This window comes from Colobus angolensis, unplaced genomic scaffold, assembly GCF_000951035.1.
Source record: "Colobus angolensis palliatus isolate OR3802 unplaced genomic scaffold, Cang.pa_1.0 Scaffold96, whole genome shotgun sequence".
In the NCBI taxonomy this organism is placed as follows: domain Eukaryota; kingdom Metazoa; phylum Chordata; class Mammalia; order Primates; family Cercopithecidae; genus Colobus; species Colobus angolensis.
Window position 1 is genome coordinate 2,175,097 of NW_012123598.1, and position 16,262 is coordinate 2,191,358.

At 57.8% G+C, this 16,262-nt stretch overlaps 1 protein-coding gene across 1 annotated transcript; it reads right to left on the bottom strand.

Annotated features, from left to right (window-relative positions):
• Positions 1-52: 52 nt before the first annotated feature.
• Positions 53-16,199, bottom strand: SSC5D (scavenger receptor cysteine rich family, 5 domains). Its single transcript, XM_011932451.1, has 13 exons — positions 16,095-16,199; positions 15,507-15,533; positions 14,876-15,184; positions 14,542-14,655; positions 14,185-14,295; positions 13,540-13,848; positions 10,382-10,699; positions 9,504-9,677; positions 6,102-6,419; positions 3,904-4,500; positions 3,512-3,826; positions 3,113-3,280; positions 53-259 (listed from the first exon to the last, which is right to left on the bottom strand). Exons 1-13 carry the CDS (start codon positions 16,117-16,119, stop codon positions 189-191), a joined length of 2,856 nt encoding a protein of 951 aa, XP_011787841.1. The 5' UTR covers positions 16,120-16,199; the 3' UTR covers positions 53-188.
• Between the last annotated feature and the right edge of the window lie 63 nt (positions 16,200-16,262).

The window sequence follows — 16,262 nt, forward strand, 5'->3', positions numbered from 1 at the left end:
CTCGGCCTCCCAAAGTGCTGGGATTACAGGCGTGAGCCACCGCGCCCGGCCAATTCTGCATTTATTTCTGCTCACTGGCTGGCTGCCTCCCTCCCCTACGGGAGGAGGGGTACGGAGGCCGGACCCGCTGGCTCCGCAGCTGCTGTGCCCGGCACGTGCCCGCCTCCACCACGAGGGGGCGCTATGGGCTAGGGAGGCGCTGCAACCCTGGCAGTCCTTGAACGAGGAGCACGAACTCTCGGAGCTCCCGCTTCCGGCTCTGGAAACGGAATGATAGCTCTAGCTCACAACTGGAGCCCACTCACCCCCAAGTCAAGGCGCCTCCAGGGCCCGCTTCCTCCCTCCCTTTCCCCACCGCAAGGCCCGCTTCTCGGGGCCTGGTTGCCCTTCGCTCAGCTATTATTACCGCTGGCCGATGCGCCAGCTGGCCAATCAGGAGGCGCAGCGCGCCTGTGACGTCACGAGGTGCGAGGCAGATAAACGCCTGCCCCCCCAACCCTCCATAACCGGACCCTCCGCGCGTGCGCATGCGTGCTGCGCGCCAGGGGGCGGGGGGAAAGGCGGGAAAGCATGGATGCAGCGAGACTCTCCTACGGCAGCGGGAGGCTTGGGCCTCTCAGGAGGGCACAGGTACGGGGCGCGGGCGACAGAGGCAGAAGCCCGGGCAGTCCCAGAGGGCGTGCAGGACGGGAGAGTGGAATGGAGGGAGAAGACGGAGACACAGCGACTGCGACGGGCACAGAGGGAGGGCAGAAACGCTGCCCCTCAGGTGGGGAGTGAAACCTCCCGTGAGGGAGCGGCGAGGGCGGCGGGGACGGTGAGAAACGGACAGAGGAGCCCGCGGGAGACAGAAACGGAGGGAAGGGGAGACGACCGTGAGAGAAACGACGGAGAGAGAGAAGACAGCACGCGGGAGACTGGCGGGAAAGCACGGGAGAGGGAGACTGAGAAAACAACGGTAAGAGACAAAGGAAAAGATACCACAGCCCTGGGCCTGGGAAGGAAACGCAGTGAGAAATGGAGATGATGAGCGTGTGAGGCGATCATGGAAAACCCGACCGTGAAAAATGGAGTGAGAAGCAGGTGGCGAAGCGGAGAACTGAAAGTGAAAGACGAGGACAGAAGATAGAGAAACAGGTTGGGCCCGGGGGCCCGGTGGCTCCCGCCTGCAATTCCAGCACTTTGGGAGGTCGCAGCGAGCCGATGACTTGAGCCCAGGAGTTTGAGACCAGTCTGGGCAACACAGTGAGACCCCATCTCTACAAAAAATTAAAAAATCAGGTCGGGAGCGGTGGCTCACCCCTGTAATCCCAGCACTTTGGGAGGCTGAGGCTGGCGGATCACGAGGTCAGGAGTTTGAGACCAGTCTGGCCAACATGGTGAAACCCGTCTCTACTAAAAATATAAAAAATTAGCCGGGCATGGTGGCAAGTGCCTGTAATCCCAGCTACTCAGGAGGCTGAGGCAGGAGAATCGCTTGAACCCGGGAGGCGGAGGTTGCAGTCACCTGAGACCATGCCACTGCACTCCAGCCTGAGCAACAGAGCAAGACTCCATCTCAAAAAAAAAAAAAAAATTAGCCAGGCATGGTGGTGTGCATCTGTAATCCCAGCTATTCAGGAGGCTGAGGTGGGAGGATCACCTGATCCTGGGAGTTCAAGGCTGCAGTGAGCTAAGATCACACCACTGCACTTCAGCCTGGGCAACAGAGCAAGACCCTGTCTCAAAAAAAGAGAAATTTACCATGAAAAATGGAGCAAGAAACAGAGGTGGTAGAGGTGAGATCTGAAAGAAAAGAGAAAGCCTGATGGGGAAAGACATAAATTGACCAGGAAAAACTAGGTGAGAAACAGAAATGATGAGAGTGTGAGACTGATGAAAGAAAAAGACAGAAGGACAAGGGAGAAAAAAATAAAGAGAAACTGACCACGAAAACTGGAGTGAGAAACAGGTAATAATGGTGAGAAATTGAAAAAGAAAGACATAGGGAAAAAGAAATGATGGGAATATGAAACTGACAACAAAAGAAAAAAACGAGAAAGATGGTGATAGAGAGAGCAAGAGAAATGACCGTGGAAAAAAAAATACGGCATAAAGATGAGCGTGAGAATTGAAAATGAAAGGAAAAAAGAGACTGGCACAGAGAAGAAAAGATAGAGAAATTGACCATGGAAAATGGAGTGAGGCCAGGCATGGTGGTTCACACCTATAAGCCCAGCATAAGCCCAGCACTTTGGAAGAGCGAGACAAGAGGATCATCTGAGCTCAGGAGTTTGAGACCAGCCTGGGCAACATAGTGAGCCTGTCTACGAAAAATAAAAATGAGCCGGGTGTAGTGGCACACATCTGTAGTCCCAAATTCTCAGGAGGCTGAGGCGGGAGGATCGCTTGGGCCCGGGCAGTCAAGACTGCAGTGAGCTGAGATCACACCACTGCACTCCATCCTGGGCAACACAGAGATAGAGATGACGAGGGTGAGAAATGGATAATGAAAGAAAAGAGACCAATAGCAAGTGAGAAACAGGAGCAGAGATGGATTCAGAGGGACCCTGAGAGATGGGGATTCAAGGAAGACAGGCAAAGAAAAGAGGCCACAGAGCAGAGGGGGACGGAGCTGTGTCCCTGGAGGCTGATTCTGCAGGCCAGAGGGAGGGGATGGCCAGGGTAGGGAGAGAAGCTACACTCCAGGAGTCCCCACCTCTGTCTGAGCCATACCAGACCCAGACCAGAGCATGAGCTTCAAGAATGAGTAACGTTTCGCTTGCTTTGGGGGAGCTGGATTGGGGACGATTATGTGATGACATGGTGGCCCTTGGTTGTGGGTTTGACTGAGGGGCCGAGGCTCTCATATTGTGTGGTTTACAGGAGGGCCATGGACTCAGGATTGCTGAGCTTAGCCTGATCTCTTAGGTGGTGTCCTCAGCTCTCGAGAAGTGTCACCATTGAGCCCAAGGAGATAATGTGTTTAGAGTCTCAGGAGCCGGGGAAAACCTTTCCGGGGTGCTCTGAGACCTCAGCGAGCTCACTGAGAAGGGTCTTTCTGGAAACCCTGCAGGGAAGCGAATGGAGGTTTATGGAGGCCCCCCATGGCCACCCCAATCACGCCCCTCACCTGTGTCTGGCAGGCGCTTTGTTGCTGGAGAGGAGATCCCCGTGCGCCTGGTGGTGCCCCAGGGGAGAGTATGTCCAGGTACCCCTGCCGTGGTGGTCCCCTTGGCCAGGTCCTCTGTTGAGGTGGGGTCCCAGGTCCAGGGGGGATAATCGTCATAGTCTGTGTAGCCTTTGGAGAAATTGGGGCAATGGGTTGACCCCATCCTCTTTCTCAGAGGTCCTTGCTGCTGCTCTTCCCTCCCTTTTTGGAATCTTCTGGAGCGACTCTGGGATCTCCCCACCCTGACCCCTCAAGCCCAGTTCTTTAGAGTCTACCATGGTGCGGTCACCTGGCCCCACCTTGACTCCATTCTCCTGACCACCCCCCATAACCCCCTCCACCGCCGCCATGCCCTGGTACCAGTGCAGGTGAGCCCCACGTCTTCCTCGTGGTCACAGTTGTGCTTCCCCCATGCCCCCGAGGGGCAGTCGCTCAGTGAGGCCTCGCTTCCCTTACAGCCCATGTCATCCAGCCAGATGGGCCCAGTCCCAGGGCCGTAATGGGTTTTGCCTACTCGGGGCCGGACCTTTCCACAGCCCAGTTCCCAGCAGGCCACAGTGGCGTCCCGCAGGTCCCAGTTGTCATCACACACTGTCCCCCAGCGTCCGGCATGCCACACTTCCAGCCGGCCGGCACAGCGGTTGGGCCCATCGGCCAGACGAACCCGGAACAGGCCTGCGTGGAAGGCCCTGAGGTTAGGAGGGAGGGTCAGCCTCTCCCATTCTCTCCCCACACCCCTCATGGCCACTCACCTGATTCCCCAGTGGTGCCAGCACTGGGAGAGGGGGCCGGGTCTTTGGGTGACGCTGGAGACCCTTCTGGTATCTCAGCGGATGGCTCCAGGGAGGCCTGAGGGATTCTCTTGATAGTGGCCTCAGAGGTCATTTCTTGGGGGCCTTGAGTGGTCAGCATTGCCGTGGTCTTAGTGGTCCGTTCTCGGGGTGCCTGAGGGGTCAGCGTGGCGGTGGTGTGAGAGGTCCATCTCCGGGGCGCCTCCGTGGTCGGCCTTCTGGTAAACTCAGCAGTGGGTCTTCGGGAGGCCTCAGTGGTCAGGGCTGTCGTGGTCTGTGAGGTTAGGTCTGGGGGGCTTTGGGCCCTGGAGTGTTTTGTGGTTGGCGTCAGTGGAGGTTGAGTGGTTGGTCTCTTTGCGTATTTTGTCACCCACTTCTTAGTACTCTTAGGCATTTTCCCTGGGGCCTTCGTGGTTGTTTTCTCCAGAACACCGGCAGTCACACTTGCAGAGGGCTTGGTGGCCAGCTCTCCCGGGAGCCAGGCATCCCGATCTCTCCCCATTCCAGGAATCCAGCTCCAGCTGAAGGGGTCTGAGATGGAGTCCAGGCCTGGGGGCCCTGGAAGGTGTGTGGGGCAGGAAGAGAAGACAGAGACGCCATGATGACAAGATCATCTACCCAGACCCCTCCTCTCCAGTCACTTGCCCAGTTCCCATTCATTCATCTATTGTCACAAATATTTATCAAGCACCTCCTATGAGCCGCACACTATGTTAGACCCTTGGGGAGCCTGTGGTAAGCCAAACCTGACACCGCCCCCTGCCTTCTTGGCATTTACAATCTGGACATGACTGACCCCCTCACCCCTTCACACCTGACCCCCCCCCATCTCCTCAGCTTCTGCTCTGAGTCAGGGCCTCATTTCCTGTACCTTCTGATGGGTTTCCCTACCTCCCTGTCAGTTCTTACCACCAGAGGGGTACCCAGGTCCGACAGGCCACTCCTGAACTCAGAATCCTTCTGTGGTGCCCCCATGGCCCTCAGGAAGACGGGGACAGAGGGAAGAGCCGTAGCTTCCAGCAGAGGTGCTACCTCCATCCTTTGAGGCACCACTCTCCATCTTCCATCCTTCTGATTAGCACATGTGTGCAGTAAAGGATTAACCTTGCCCAAAGAAAGGTTTGGCCCTTTCCCCGGCTCCTGGGAGATGGCTTCGAAGCCTTTGGAACACCTTGCCTGATAAGAGATTGTTTCCCTGGGGGACTTGGGCCATGCCGGATCGCCTATGCTAACAGTGTGATTTATGGTCAGCCACATGTACGTGGCCGAGCCCCCATGAACACTCCGGACGCCACGGCTCGGGGGAACTTCCCTAGTTGGCGGTTCCTCATGTGTGTTGTCCCACTTCGTCGCTGGGATAATGAAGTGCTGTCGGCACAACTCCACTGGGACAGGATAGTTGGAAGCTCACACCTGCTCTCTCCTGAGCCCTGCCTCAGGCGCCTCTTCCCTTGGCTGATTTTAATCTGTATCCTTTCACTATGCTAAACGATAACCCTGAGTGTAACAGATTCTTTGGTTCTATGAGATCTTCTAGCAAATTATTGACTCTGAGAGTGGTCTTGGTGACCCCAAACTATAACGAGTCACACAGGTTTGCAATGATTTGTTAGAGTATTTCTTGCTCTCCATGAGCTGTGAGCTATTCAAAGACCAAGACTATGTTCATTCCGTTCATGAGCCCAGCATGAGGACCCTGCGCCTAGCTCAGCCTCTGCCATGTAATAACAGGCATTGCCTGAGTTTATGTTAACTGGCTCTCGCTTTGGCTTCTCTCCATCTCCCAGTGCCCTGCCTCCTTCCTTTCATCTTAGGAAAGCTAAAGCTCCCTTCTTAGTGGGAGATTTCCTTGATTCCTGGAAGGAAGAGGAAGCAGCAGCTTCTCTGAGTGGAAATCCCAGGTCTACCAGTTAGTTGTTGCTGTGTGATCTTGAGCAAGTTACCTAACCTCTCTGTGCCTCAGCTTATTTATCAGTAAAATGGGCATAACACATACCACCTAGACTTATTATGTGATTTCAATGTGGTCATATGTGCAACACCACCCAGCACAGGGCTGGGGCTTAGGAAGCGCTCAATCAATGTTAGTGCCCATGTTAGTTACTGTTCCCCCTCCAGGAAGCCCTCCTGGAGTCAACAGATAGCTAGGGCCTCCTTACCAGTGCAGGTGACCCCAACATCCTCATTGTGAGCGCAGTTGTGCTTTCCCCAGGGAGCAGCAGGGCAGTCGGACAGCGAAGCCTCGGTCCCCACACAGGCCACATCATCTAGCCAGATGGGACCCGCACCCCAGCCAAAGCGGCCAGCAGCAGGGTCTGGCTGCCGAGGTCCACCACAGCCCAGCTCCCGGCAGACCACGGCTGAGTCCCGCATGTCCCAGCTATCGTCACACACGGTCCCCCAGCGCTGGTCATGCCACACTTCCAGTCGACCTGAGCACTTGCTGGGCCCAGCCACCAGGCGCAGCTGGGGGGACCCTGGGGTAGAAGAGACCCAAAGAATTAAGAGTCAGGGAAGCCGCCCAGCCTCCTGACTCTTCATCTACCTTTCCCTCCCTCCATCTTCCTTTCCATGCATCCATCCGTTCAGCCATCTAGGCCTCCCCTCCATTCAACCATCCTTTCCTCCAGGCAGCAAGTATTTAATGAGGCCTTTTTTGTGCCATTTTCTGCATTAGGCACGAGGGATAATGAGCCAGGCAGAGTTTGGAGGATCCTCAAAAAGCTACACGTTGAATTACCATATAATCTAGAAAGTCTATAGTAGGGATATACCCAAAATAAACTGAAAACAGGTATTCAGACAGACACCGGTATGTGAACGTTCATAGCAGCACCATTCACAGTAGCCAAATCGTAGTGGTTGTACAACATTTTGAATGTATAAATACCACTTGAGTTGTATACTTAAACTGGTTAACTTTATATTACATGAATTTCACCTCAATTAAAATAAAAGTCTTTTTCCCTGCAATTGTTCACCACCCTTAATTTTCTCTCATTATTATTGGTTTAATAAGGGGTTTTTTTTCTTCTTTTTTAGATTTTATTTTCCTAACCACTAGACCACCAGGGATAATAAGGTGTTTTGTTGTTGTTTATGAGTCAGGCACAGCCTCTGCTTTGAAAAACTCTCGGTCTTTAGAGAAGGTAGTATGCGCACACTTCATTACAACTCAGCGAGCTAAAGGGAGTAGTGGAAGTACCAAAAAGGCAAGGCAGACACACAACGAGGAGAAGGTGAGAAAAATTCTGCCTGAGGAAGCTGGAGAAGCCTTCTCAGAGGAAGTCCTTTAAAAGACAGGGAGCAGCAGGCCAGGCACGGTGGCTCACGCCTGTAATTCCAGCACTGTGGGAGGCTGAGGCGGGCAGATCACCTGAGATCAGGAGCTCGAGACCAGCCTGGCCAACATGGAGAAACTCTGTCTCTACTAAAAATACAAAACTTAGCCAGGCGTGGGCCAGGCACGGTGGCTCACGCCTGTAATCCCAGCTACTCAGGAGGCTGAGGCAGGAGAATCGCTTGAACCTGGGAGGCGGAGGTTGCAGTGAGCAGCCACTGCACTCGAGCCTTGGTGACAGAGCAAGACCCTGTTTTTTTTTTTTTTAAAAAAAAAAAAAAAAAGGCTGGTAAAAATGTAAATTTTATGTCATGTATGTTTTATCACAATTTTTTTAAAAGAACGTGAGCCCTGAAACAAGCGTTTTTGCTTGAATCCTGGCTCTCCCATTTCTCAGCTGCGCTGCCTCATCTGTAACATGAAGACCTGTCAATACCCAGACCTCAGTGGCTGCAAGTGTCACCTGGACTGAGACATGGAGAGAACTGGGAACAGCATCAGTGACCAGGAGCCAGCGCATGCTCCGTCAGTGTTAGCTGACGTCATTATTCAGGAAAAGGGGAAAGAGGCCTCTGGGAATGGTGACCATGGTGAAAACAAGTTGCTGCTTTTGTTCGGCCTTTTCCCATCTTGAGGAGATAGCTGTGTTAACCACGCCTTCTTATTTTCTGTATTTCTGATGCGTCGACATCTTGGAGCATTCCTGACCCTGAGGGACTGCCCCTCCCAGGGTTAGCTAATTCCTAGAGATGGTAAACGGCTGGAGCATACCTGCTGTGTGCAAACCACCCTCTCCACTGGGCTCTCACACCCTGGGCCACTCTGCACGGGTCCTCACTGCCCCAGGGCCAAGCACCAGCCGACCGAGGACAACCCTTCTGAGCCACCCCCACTCCCCGCTGAAATTCTTCAAAACAGCCAATTCTAAACCTGCTTACCGTCTCACCTACTCCTTCCTGCAAAAAACACAAGAAAGACCCCTGCACCTGGCCGGGCACGGTGGCTCACGCCTATAATCCCAGCACTTAGGGAGGCCAAGACAGGAGGATCATTTGAGGCCAGGAATGTGAGACCAGCCTGGACAATAGTGAGGACCTGTCTCTACAGAAAAAAAACTTAGCTGGGCACGGTAGCATGCAGCTGTAGTCTTAGTTACCCAGGAGGCGGAGGTGGGAGGATCATTTGAACCCAGGCATTTGAGGCTGCTGGGAGCTGCGACTGCACCACCGCACTCCAGCCTGGGCAACCAAGTGAGACCCTGTCTCTAAATAAATATATGGATAAAGATTCCTGCCATGCCTCCCTCTCACTCCCTCTACCTCCTGCCTGGCCCTGGTGCTTCCCTGCATGACCCCGTGTGGCACGCCGTCCTCTTGAGAACCGTGAGTCACAATCTTTTTAGTGGCTGTCGTCTCCTGATCTCCTGGCCTCACCACACCTGGGTAATAATAACACCTATATTTTAAAACAACAGTCCTTTCAATACTCATGAGAGAGGCCAGGCGCGGTGGCTCACGCCTCCAATCCCAGCACTTTGGGAGGCCGAGGCAGGTAGACGGTTTGAGCTCAGGAGTTCGAGACCAGCCTGGGCAACATGGCAAAACCCCATCTCTGCAAAAAATACAAAAAATTAGTAGTCCCAGCTACTCAGGAAGCTGAGGTGGGAGGATCACTTGAGCCTGCAGGTTGAGGCTTCAGTGAGCCATGATCACACCACTGCACTCCAGCCTGAGTGTCAGAATGAAATCCTGTCTCAAAAAAAGAAAAGAAAACAAAACAAAAACTGGTGGAAAGGAGGCAGGCAGAACCATTGATCATATTTGCTAAAGAACTAGAGACTCTGGAAAGTAAAGGTAATGTTCGAGCAGGGCTGTTCCTTGAAGCTGGCCCGAGTACCCATGATGGATGCTACAGCCACACCGTGCCGCTCGGGAATAGAGCAGACTCTCAGCCCACCATCCTTTTTCTTATCCAGGACTGGTTACAGAATTCTGGGGGCTCAGTAAATGATGAAAGTCAGGACCCCTTGTTCAAAAATTATCACACGCTTCCAGACGTGACAGCAGAGCATTGAACCCAGCTCAATGTCCTGGGCGAGGCCCCTGTGCTCGTCTTCTCCACCCTTCTCTTTGCAAGAGGCCCCCCATGAGACAGTCTCAGAGCTGAGGGAAGGAAACAGAAGGAAGGACCTTGCTTTCTTGGGGAGCATGGAGGGACTCACCGGCTTCCGGTCCAGGCTCCCAAAGGACAGTAGGGGAGGCTGGAGGAGTTGAAACGCCTGCCGTCCCTGGAGCCTGGCTCGTCATGGTGGACGGGGGCCTGGAGGCAGCCTCCCTGGGCGTGGAGTTGTTGCTGTCCGTGGGCGCCGTGGGAGGGACATAGCCTAGGGGCATGCCTGTGGAGCAGGGGATAAGTGATTGCCACCCACACACCTCATCCGGGAGCTGGAGCCGCCATCCCCACCTCCCGCATCATCCTTCCTCAGTCCTCTCAGCTGCACGCGGAGATCTCTCCTGCCAAACCTCCTCCCTAGACACAGCCCACGCTTTCCACGTCCCTGACCTGGGGAGAGGGGGTGTGAATGGGGGGCAAGAGAGCAGAGAGAGCAGAGGGCATGGTAGCTTAGGGGTGACAGAGAAGCGGGAGGTGACTTTATGCAGAGGAGAAGGCTGACTTCAGGAGCCAGGAGGCAGGGCCAGCCAGGGCTGCCACAAATCCTCAGCTCTGTTTCCATTTGGGGCTGGATTGTTCTCAGCTGTGGGGGCATCCTGTGCACTGCAGGATGTTGAGCAACACCCCTGGCCTCCAACCCCTGGATGCCAGGAGCACCCCCATCCCCAGCTGTGACCATCAAAAATGTTTCCAACACTGTCCAATGTCCCCTTGGGGGCAAAGCCACCCCCAGGTGAGAACCACTGACGCAGGGTGAGGATTCAGGGGGGAAGAAGATGGGGGTGTGGAAAGTCCGGACAGAGGGCAGGAAGGGCGTGTAGGGACCCCCCGTCTTGTCCCCCTGCTCCAAGCACCACCACGCCCACCTCCGGGTCCCCCACCACGGCCCCCTCACCACCTCCCGGTCCTCCACCACAGCCCCCTCACCGTCACACACGGCCCCGGCGTCCTCGCGATGGTGACAGTCATGCTGGCCCCAGGGCCGAGCTGGGCAGAATCGTAAGGCCGTCTCGTTTCCCCGACACCGAAGGTCGTCCAGGACGATGGGTCCAGACCCCTCCCCGAAGAAGGCGCCCCCGGGGGCGGCCAGCGCCCCCCCACAGCCCAGCTCCCGGCAGGCCACAGCGGCGTCTCGCAGGTCCCAGGCGTCATCACACACCGACCCCCAGCGCCCCCCATGCCAGACCTCCAGGCGGCCAGCACACCCGTGGGGGCCATCGGCCAGGCGCAGCCGGGGTGCTGGGCCTGGATAGCGGGAGAGGGAACACAGGGCCAGGAAACGAGGGTGGATGAGCCGGGACTAAGTTATGCTCGGGCAGGCTGCAACCCCAAGATGACTCTGGGGAGCAAATCTTCCATCTTCACTATCCAAGTGAGGAAAAGGTTCCAAGACAGGAAGTCACTGGCCCGGAGTCCAGCTCCGGCGCATCCCCCATGTCCCTTGCGCCTCGGGGTGGTGGGGGTTGGGGATGCTGGGAGCTCTGGCTCTGGTCCCCTGGATCCGCCTCCCATGCCTGGCCCCCCAGATCCTAGAGAGCAGGATTTCCAAGTCTCAGCACCACTGGCACTGGGCATCCTCCTTTATCATGGGGACTGTCCTGTGCTGCATCCTCTACCCACCACATGCCAGTAGCAACCCCTCCCCTAACTGGGACAACCAAAAACGTCTCCAGACATTGCCTCATGTCCTTTGGGGAGGAAGGGGATGAGAAAGCCCTCTCCCTCGCCAGCTGAGAGCCACTAGTCTAGATACTAACCTCTTGCTGGCCTTGGGGTGCATAGGGTACATTTCGTTTTTTTATTTTTGAGGGGAGGGGATCTGTGTCACCCAGGCTGGAGTGTAATGGTGCAATCTTGGCTCACTGCAGCCTCGATCTCCTGGACCCAAGTGATCCTCCCCGCCTCAGCCTCTCCCAAGTAGCTGGGACCACAGGCATGCGCCACCATGCCCTGCTATTTTTATATATACATATATATTTTGTAGGGAAAGAGTTTCACTATGTTGCCCAGACTGGTCTTGAACTCCTGGCCTCAAGAAATCCTCCCAAAGCACGTGGGTTACAGGTGTGAACCTGTAACCATGCCTGACTCGTAGGGTACATTTCTGTTGAAGTAAGAGTTGAGTCATCATTGGAGGATTCTGGAGTCCCTCTCTCTGTCCCCCAAGCGGGGGATGTGGCATCGCCCCCAGTCACTGTTCTAGAGAAGAGCACAGAACTAGGGAGGGTTCTAACACACCTGTCTGCTTTTCCTTATCTGCAGACGGGGAAGGGGAGCGTCTCTCTCCCGGGGTTGCCATGATAATTAAATCAGATGCTGGCGAAGCTCCCAGCTTCACCCGGCGCCTTAGTTCCTTCATTTCCTCTCTTGGCACCTTCACCCTCTCCTCTCTGGAGCCTTAACTTCCCTCCAGTGAACTCTGCCCTGAAGGTCCCACTTCTGCCCCCACAGCTTGTACACTAGGCACCACCCCGCCCCACACAAGCCTTCTCTGCCCCTCTCGCCCACTCCGACCTCCATGTCCTGGTCTCCATCCCCACCACGTCCCTACGGCCGAGTGTGTGGTGGGAGAGGCGTGGGCCGTGGGTCTATACAGACCCAGAAGGGTCAGCGGCTGGGGCTGGGGCTTGCTAGGCACGTGGGTCTTGGGCCATTTACATCACCACTCTGAGCCTCGGCCCCACGTCTGTGAAGAGAGGGATGAGAATCCACCCCGTGGGGGCTGCCGGAGGCTCAGAGCGGCCCCAGGTAACGTGCACGGCGCAGGGCCCAGCACACAGCAGGGACTTGAGTCAGCCTCTTTCTCTCTTCTCTTCCCCCTGGACACCCACTGACGTCAGTGTTTCCCACCCCTCCTGGGCAGGCACCCAGCTTTGCCTGCAGCCCCTGTGCCTCCCCCCGCCCAGCGCTGATGAAACGCCAGGTGGGTGCCCTCCGCCTGCCGGCCTCCTACAGTCAATGGACCGCAAAGTCCAGCAGGGCAGGGACTGGCCTTTCTCCTGTGGTTTCCAGGCCCTGCCATGGTGCTGTGTAAAGATTTGTGGAAGCGGCCGGGCGCGGTGGCTCAAGCCTGTAATCCCAGCACTTTGGGAGGCCGAGACGGGCGGATCACGAGGTCAGGAGATCGAGACCATCCTGGCTAACACGGTGAAACCCCGTCTCTACTAAAAAAATACAAAAAACTAGCCGGGCGAGGTGGCGGGCGCCTGTAGTCCCAGCTACTCCGGAGGCTGAGGCAGGAGAATGGCGGGAACCCGGGAGGCAGAGCTTGCAGTGAGCTGAGATCTGGCCACTGCACTCCAGTCCGGGCGACAGAGCGAGACTCTGCCTCAAAAAAAAAAAAAAAAAAAGATTTGTGGAAAGAAAGGAAAGAGAAAGGGAAAGAGAGGGAAGAAGGGAGGAGAGGAGGGAGGGAGCCCCTGAGCTCTCACCTAACACCCTGCCGACAGCCGTTTGCTGGGTTTTATCCCACGTCCAAGGGGGACGGGAGAGGGGAGGGACCCCTGGGAGACAGCTGGACCCTGTGCTGAGGGGACGTGTATGAGGGGAGGTAGAGGCTCACCCGTGGGTGTCCCCACCCTGCCTCAGTCTCCCTCCATGCCCCCAAGTCACCGCCCTCCCTCCCTCCTTCCCACCAGCTCCCTTGAGGACGGGAGAGGAGCAGAGGTTGACCACAGAGACAAGGGCTCTCCGAGAGGGTCCCCTGCTGTGGCCAGCCCAGTGGCAGAGGGCAGGCAGGGCTTCCTGCATTCCAGGACTTGGCTCAAGCCTGAGGCAGGCATTCTTAGCTCCATCGCTCCTTCAGGAAAACTGAGGCTTAAACAAACTGTCAACTGGCCTAGGGCCCGGGACAGGGCTGAGCGCTAGCCCAAGCCTCAAGCCTTCTCCTCCCGTTCCTGGCAAGGAGAACAGCAGGAGCTGCAGAAGGAGGGGCTGGAGAGCGTGGCGAGTGGGCGCTGGACGTGCAGAGAGCAGGCGGGCAGGAGGCAGAGCTGGGAGCAGGCCCTCTGCAGCTTCCTGGAGAGGGGAGAGGGAGCCGGGGTCTGAGGAAGGTGGGAGGGGGCCAGGCCCCAGCCCCGACGTACCAGTGCAGACCAGCCCGGCATCCTCGCTGTGGTCACAGTTGCTCCGGCCCCAGGGGCTTCGGGGGCAGTCTCGGAGGGCCTGTTCTCCTCCTCCACAGCCCACATCGTCCATCCACACGGGCCCGGCACCAGGCCCGAATCTGGCACCCCCGGGGGCAGCCAGCGCCCCCCCACAGCCCAGTTCCCGGCAGGCCACAGCAGCGTCACGCAGGTCCCAGCCATCATCACACACGGTGCCCCAGCGCCCGCCGTGCCAGACCTCCAGGCGGCCAGCGCACCTGTGGGGGCCAGAGACCAGGCGCAGCCGCTCTGTGGGGTGAGCAGGGAGGGGAGGGTGCGGCCAGTGAGAAATGATTCAAACACCCCTTCCTCGATTTCCACCCAGGGAAAACAGGCCTGAGGGAGTGGTGGCCTGAGATCTGCCCGTCAGCAGCCCGTTAAGAGGTGAGTCCACGACCTGAGTGGGCCAGAACACCCGGGCCTCCTGACAGGGCCGTCTAAATCTCCGGGGGAGGGACGCGGTGAGCACTGGGATCCTTCCAGGGCCCCGGCTAAGGAGAGGGCACCCGCGGGTCCTCAGTTTGTCTGGGCCCTGGGCCTCACAGCATCCAGGCTTGGGGTCGGGGGAGCCTGCAGGGAGCTTACCTTGGCGCGGGGCTCCAGTTGTCAGCAGAGGGGCCCGGGTGGACTTGGCCTGCTTGGGCCGGGGGCTCTTCTTCCGGGAGGCATTCTGGGGGTTCCCAGCTAGGCGGGGGACTGGGAGGGGAGACAGCCAGGGGTCAGGAGCTGAGCCCCTCATCCTCCCTCCCATCTGGGGACCAGGCCTCTGTCTCTGAGGGTCTGAAGTGATGGAGGACTCCCTGGGCTCTGAAGGAGATGGGGTGGGGCGGAGAGGCGGGCAGTGTGTCCCCTGGGAGTTCTTAGTGCAGAGGTCCCTCTCCCCGCGGCGGGAGCAGGAGGGCGCACTGGGTGGGGGTGGGCAGGGCAGTCCCCTGGGCTCACCATGTGTCACTGGGGGCTCCTCCGTGCTGGGGCTCAGCTCCACCGACAGCCCTGGCCAGGGAGCCCCATCCAGGGGAGACGTTGGATCGTCCCTGGAGTTAGCCACACGCTGACCTGCGGCGGGGGAGGCGGGGACGGAAGCTATGAGAAGAGTGGGGTAATCCAGGTCACTTGGGTCCCTGGAAGAGGGACTGAGACACCTGGCTTTGGAGGGGATGGGAGGTTGAGTGTCTCTGGACTGCTGCACACTCAGACTTTCTGGGGCTAAGGACTTGGGATTCCTGGGTCATCTCCAAAGGAACTCCCCCTGAAGGAGCAGCCAGGGAGTCCTCACCTGCGCAGACGACGCCCGCGTCCTCCTCGTGGGAGCAGATGTGGGCCTTCCAGCCCCGGTGGTGGCAGAGGCCCAGCTGCCCTTCGTTGCCCCGGCAAGCCAGCTCGCTGAGCCACACAGGCCCTGCCCCCTCCCCGAAGAAGGCGCCTCCGGGGGCGGCCAGCGCCCCTCCGCAGCCCAGCTGTCGGCAGGCCACGGCGGCATCACGCAGATCCCAGCCGTCATCACACACGGTGCCCCAGCGCCCGCCATGCCAGACCTCCAGGCGGCCAGCGCACCCATGGGGGCCATCGGCCAGGCGCAGGCGCTCTGAGGGTTGGAGGAATGACTGTGACTGGGGAGGGGCATCCTTGGGGTCCCAGGGCCAGGGTGACTGGGGGCAGGGGGCCACCCTGCAGGTACTGTCGGTAGGCCAGTGGCCCTGCTCACTGGCCCCTGGGTCCAGACTCCTGGGTGCTCAGAGAGATGCGGCCAGACACCTGGGGGATCCCAGCACAGAGCAGGGGCCAAGGTCACAGTGGAATTCGGGTGGGCCCGGGATCCAGTGGGGGTGAGGCCAGGCCTGGACGGGCAGAAGGGGGAGTCCTGGCGCTGGGTGGAGGGGGGAGATGGGAGGGGTCTGGGCACTTACCAACAGCCTGGATCCCCAGCAGTGCCGCTGGAAGGGAGGGCAGAGGGTGGGGCAGAGTGAGGGGCAGGCGGGGGGTGGCCCTTTCTCCAGCGCAGGCCCCTCATCTTGAATACCCCAACACACACACACACACATACACACACACACACACACACACACACACACACACACACACAGACTCCTCATACCTCTGAACCAGAAACCCCACTGCTGGGAGGCAGGACTCTGGACAGAGGGGCTGGCTGAGGCACAGGTCTCTGAGGCGGGTGGGGCTGCAGATGCCTGGCCCCTGAAGTCAGGGCTGGGGACCACAGCTTTGGTACTCTCACATGGGCTTGGCTAAAGGTCAGATGTCTGGGACATCCCCTGCAGGCTCAGGGCTGGGGGGCAGGCAGGGGGCAGGTCCCTTGGGCTCCTGGGCTCGCAGAAGGCTGAGCAGATCAGGCAGGGATCCTTAGAAGGGATGTCAGGGTGTGCAGGAGCACCAGGGACCAGTCCCGGAAGTTCGAATCCCTAAACTGGATAAGCTAAGGGGTCAGAGGTGGGGGCCTAGGCCCCCTGAGTCCCCAAGGAGAACGGATCACTCACCAAGGAGGCAGGCCAAGACCCTCATGGTTGCAGCCAGGGCAGGGGATGGGGTGAAAGGGGAAGGAGAGCGGGAGAGAAGAGGAGGAGGCAGCTGGGGAGAGAGGGAGGGAGGGAAGCGCCTGCCGGAGGCGCCCAGGCCCGAGGAGAAGCAGGCAGGGCTGGACGCTT

What these genes read in the sequence shown, in the direction of transcription:
- SSC5D (XM_011932451.1), bottom strand. Translation starts at nt 16,119, where the DNA reads ATGAGGGTCTTGGCCTGCCTCCTTG. An exon ending in CGCCGGGGCCGTGTGTGACG is followed by an intron (nt 9,678 to 10,381) that starts GTGAGGGGGCTG and finishes CCTGCTCCACAG; the next exon opens with GCATGCCCCTAGGCTATGTC. An exon ending in TGGCACCACTGGGGAATCAG is followed by an intron (nt 3,827 to 3,903) that starts GTGAGTGGCCAT and finishes CCTTCCACGCAG; the next exon opens with GCCTGTTCCGGGTTCGTCTG.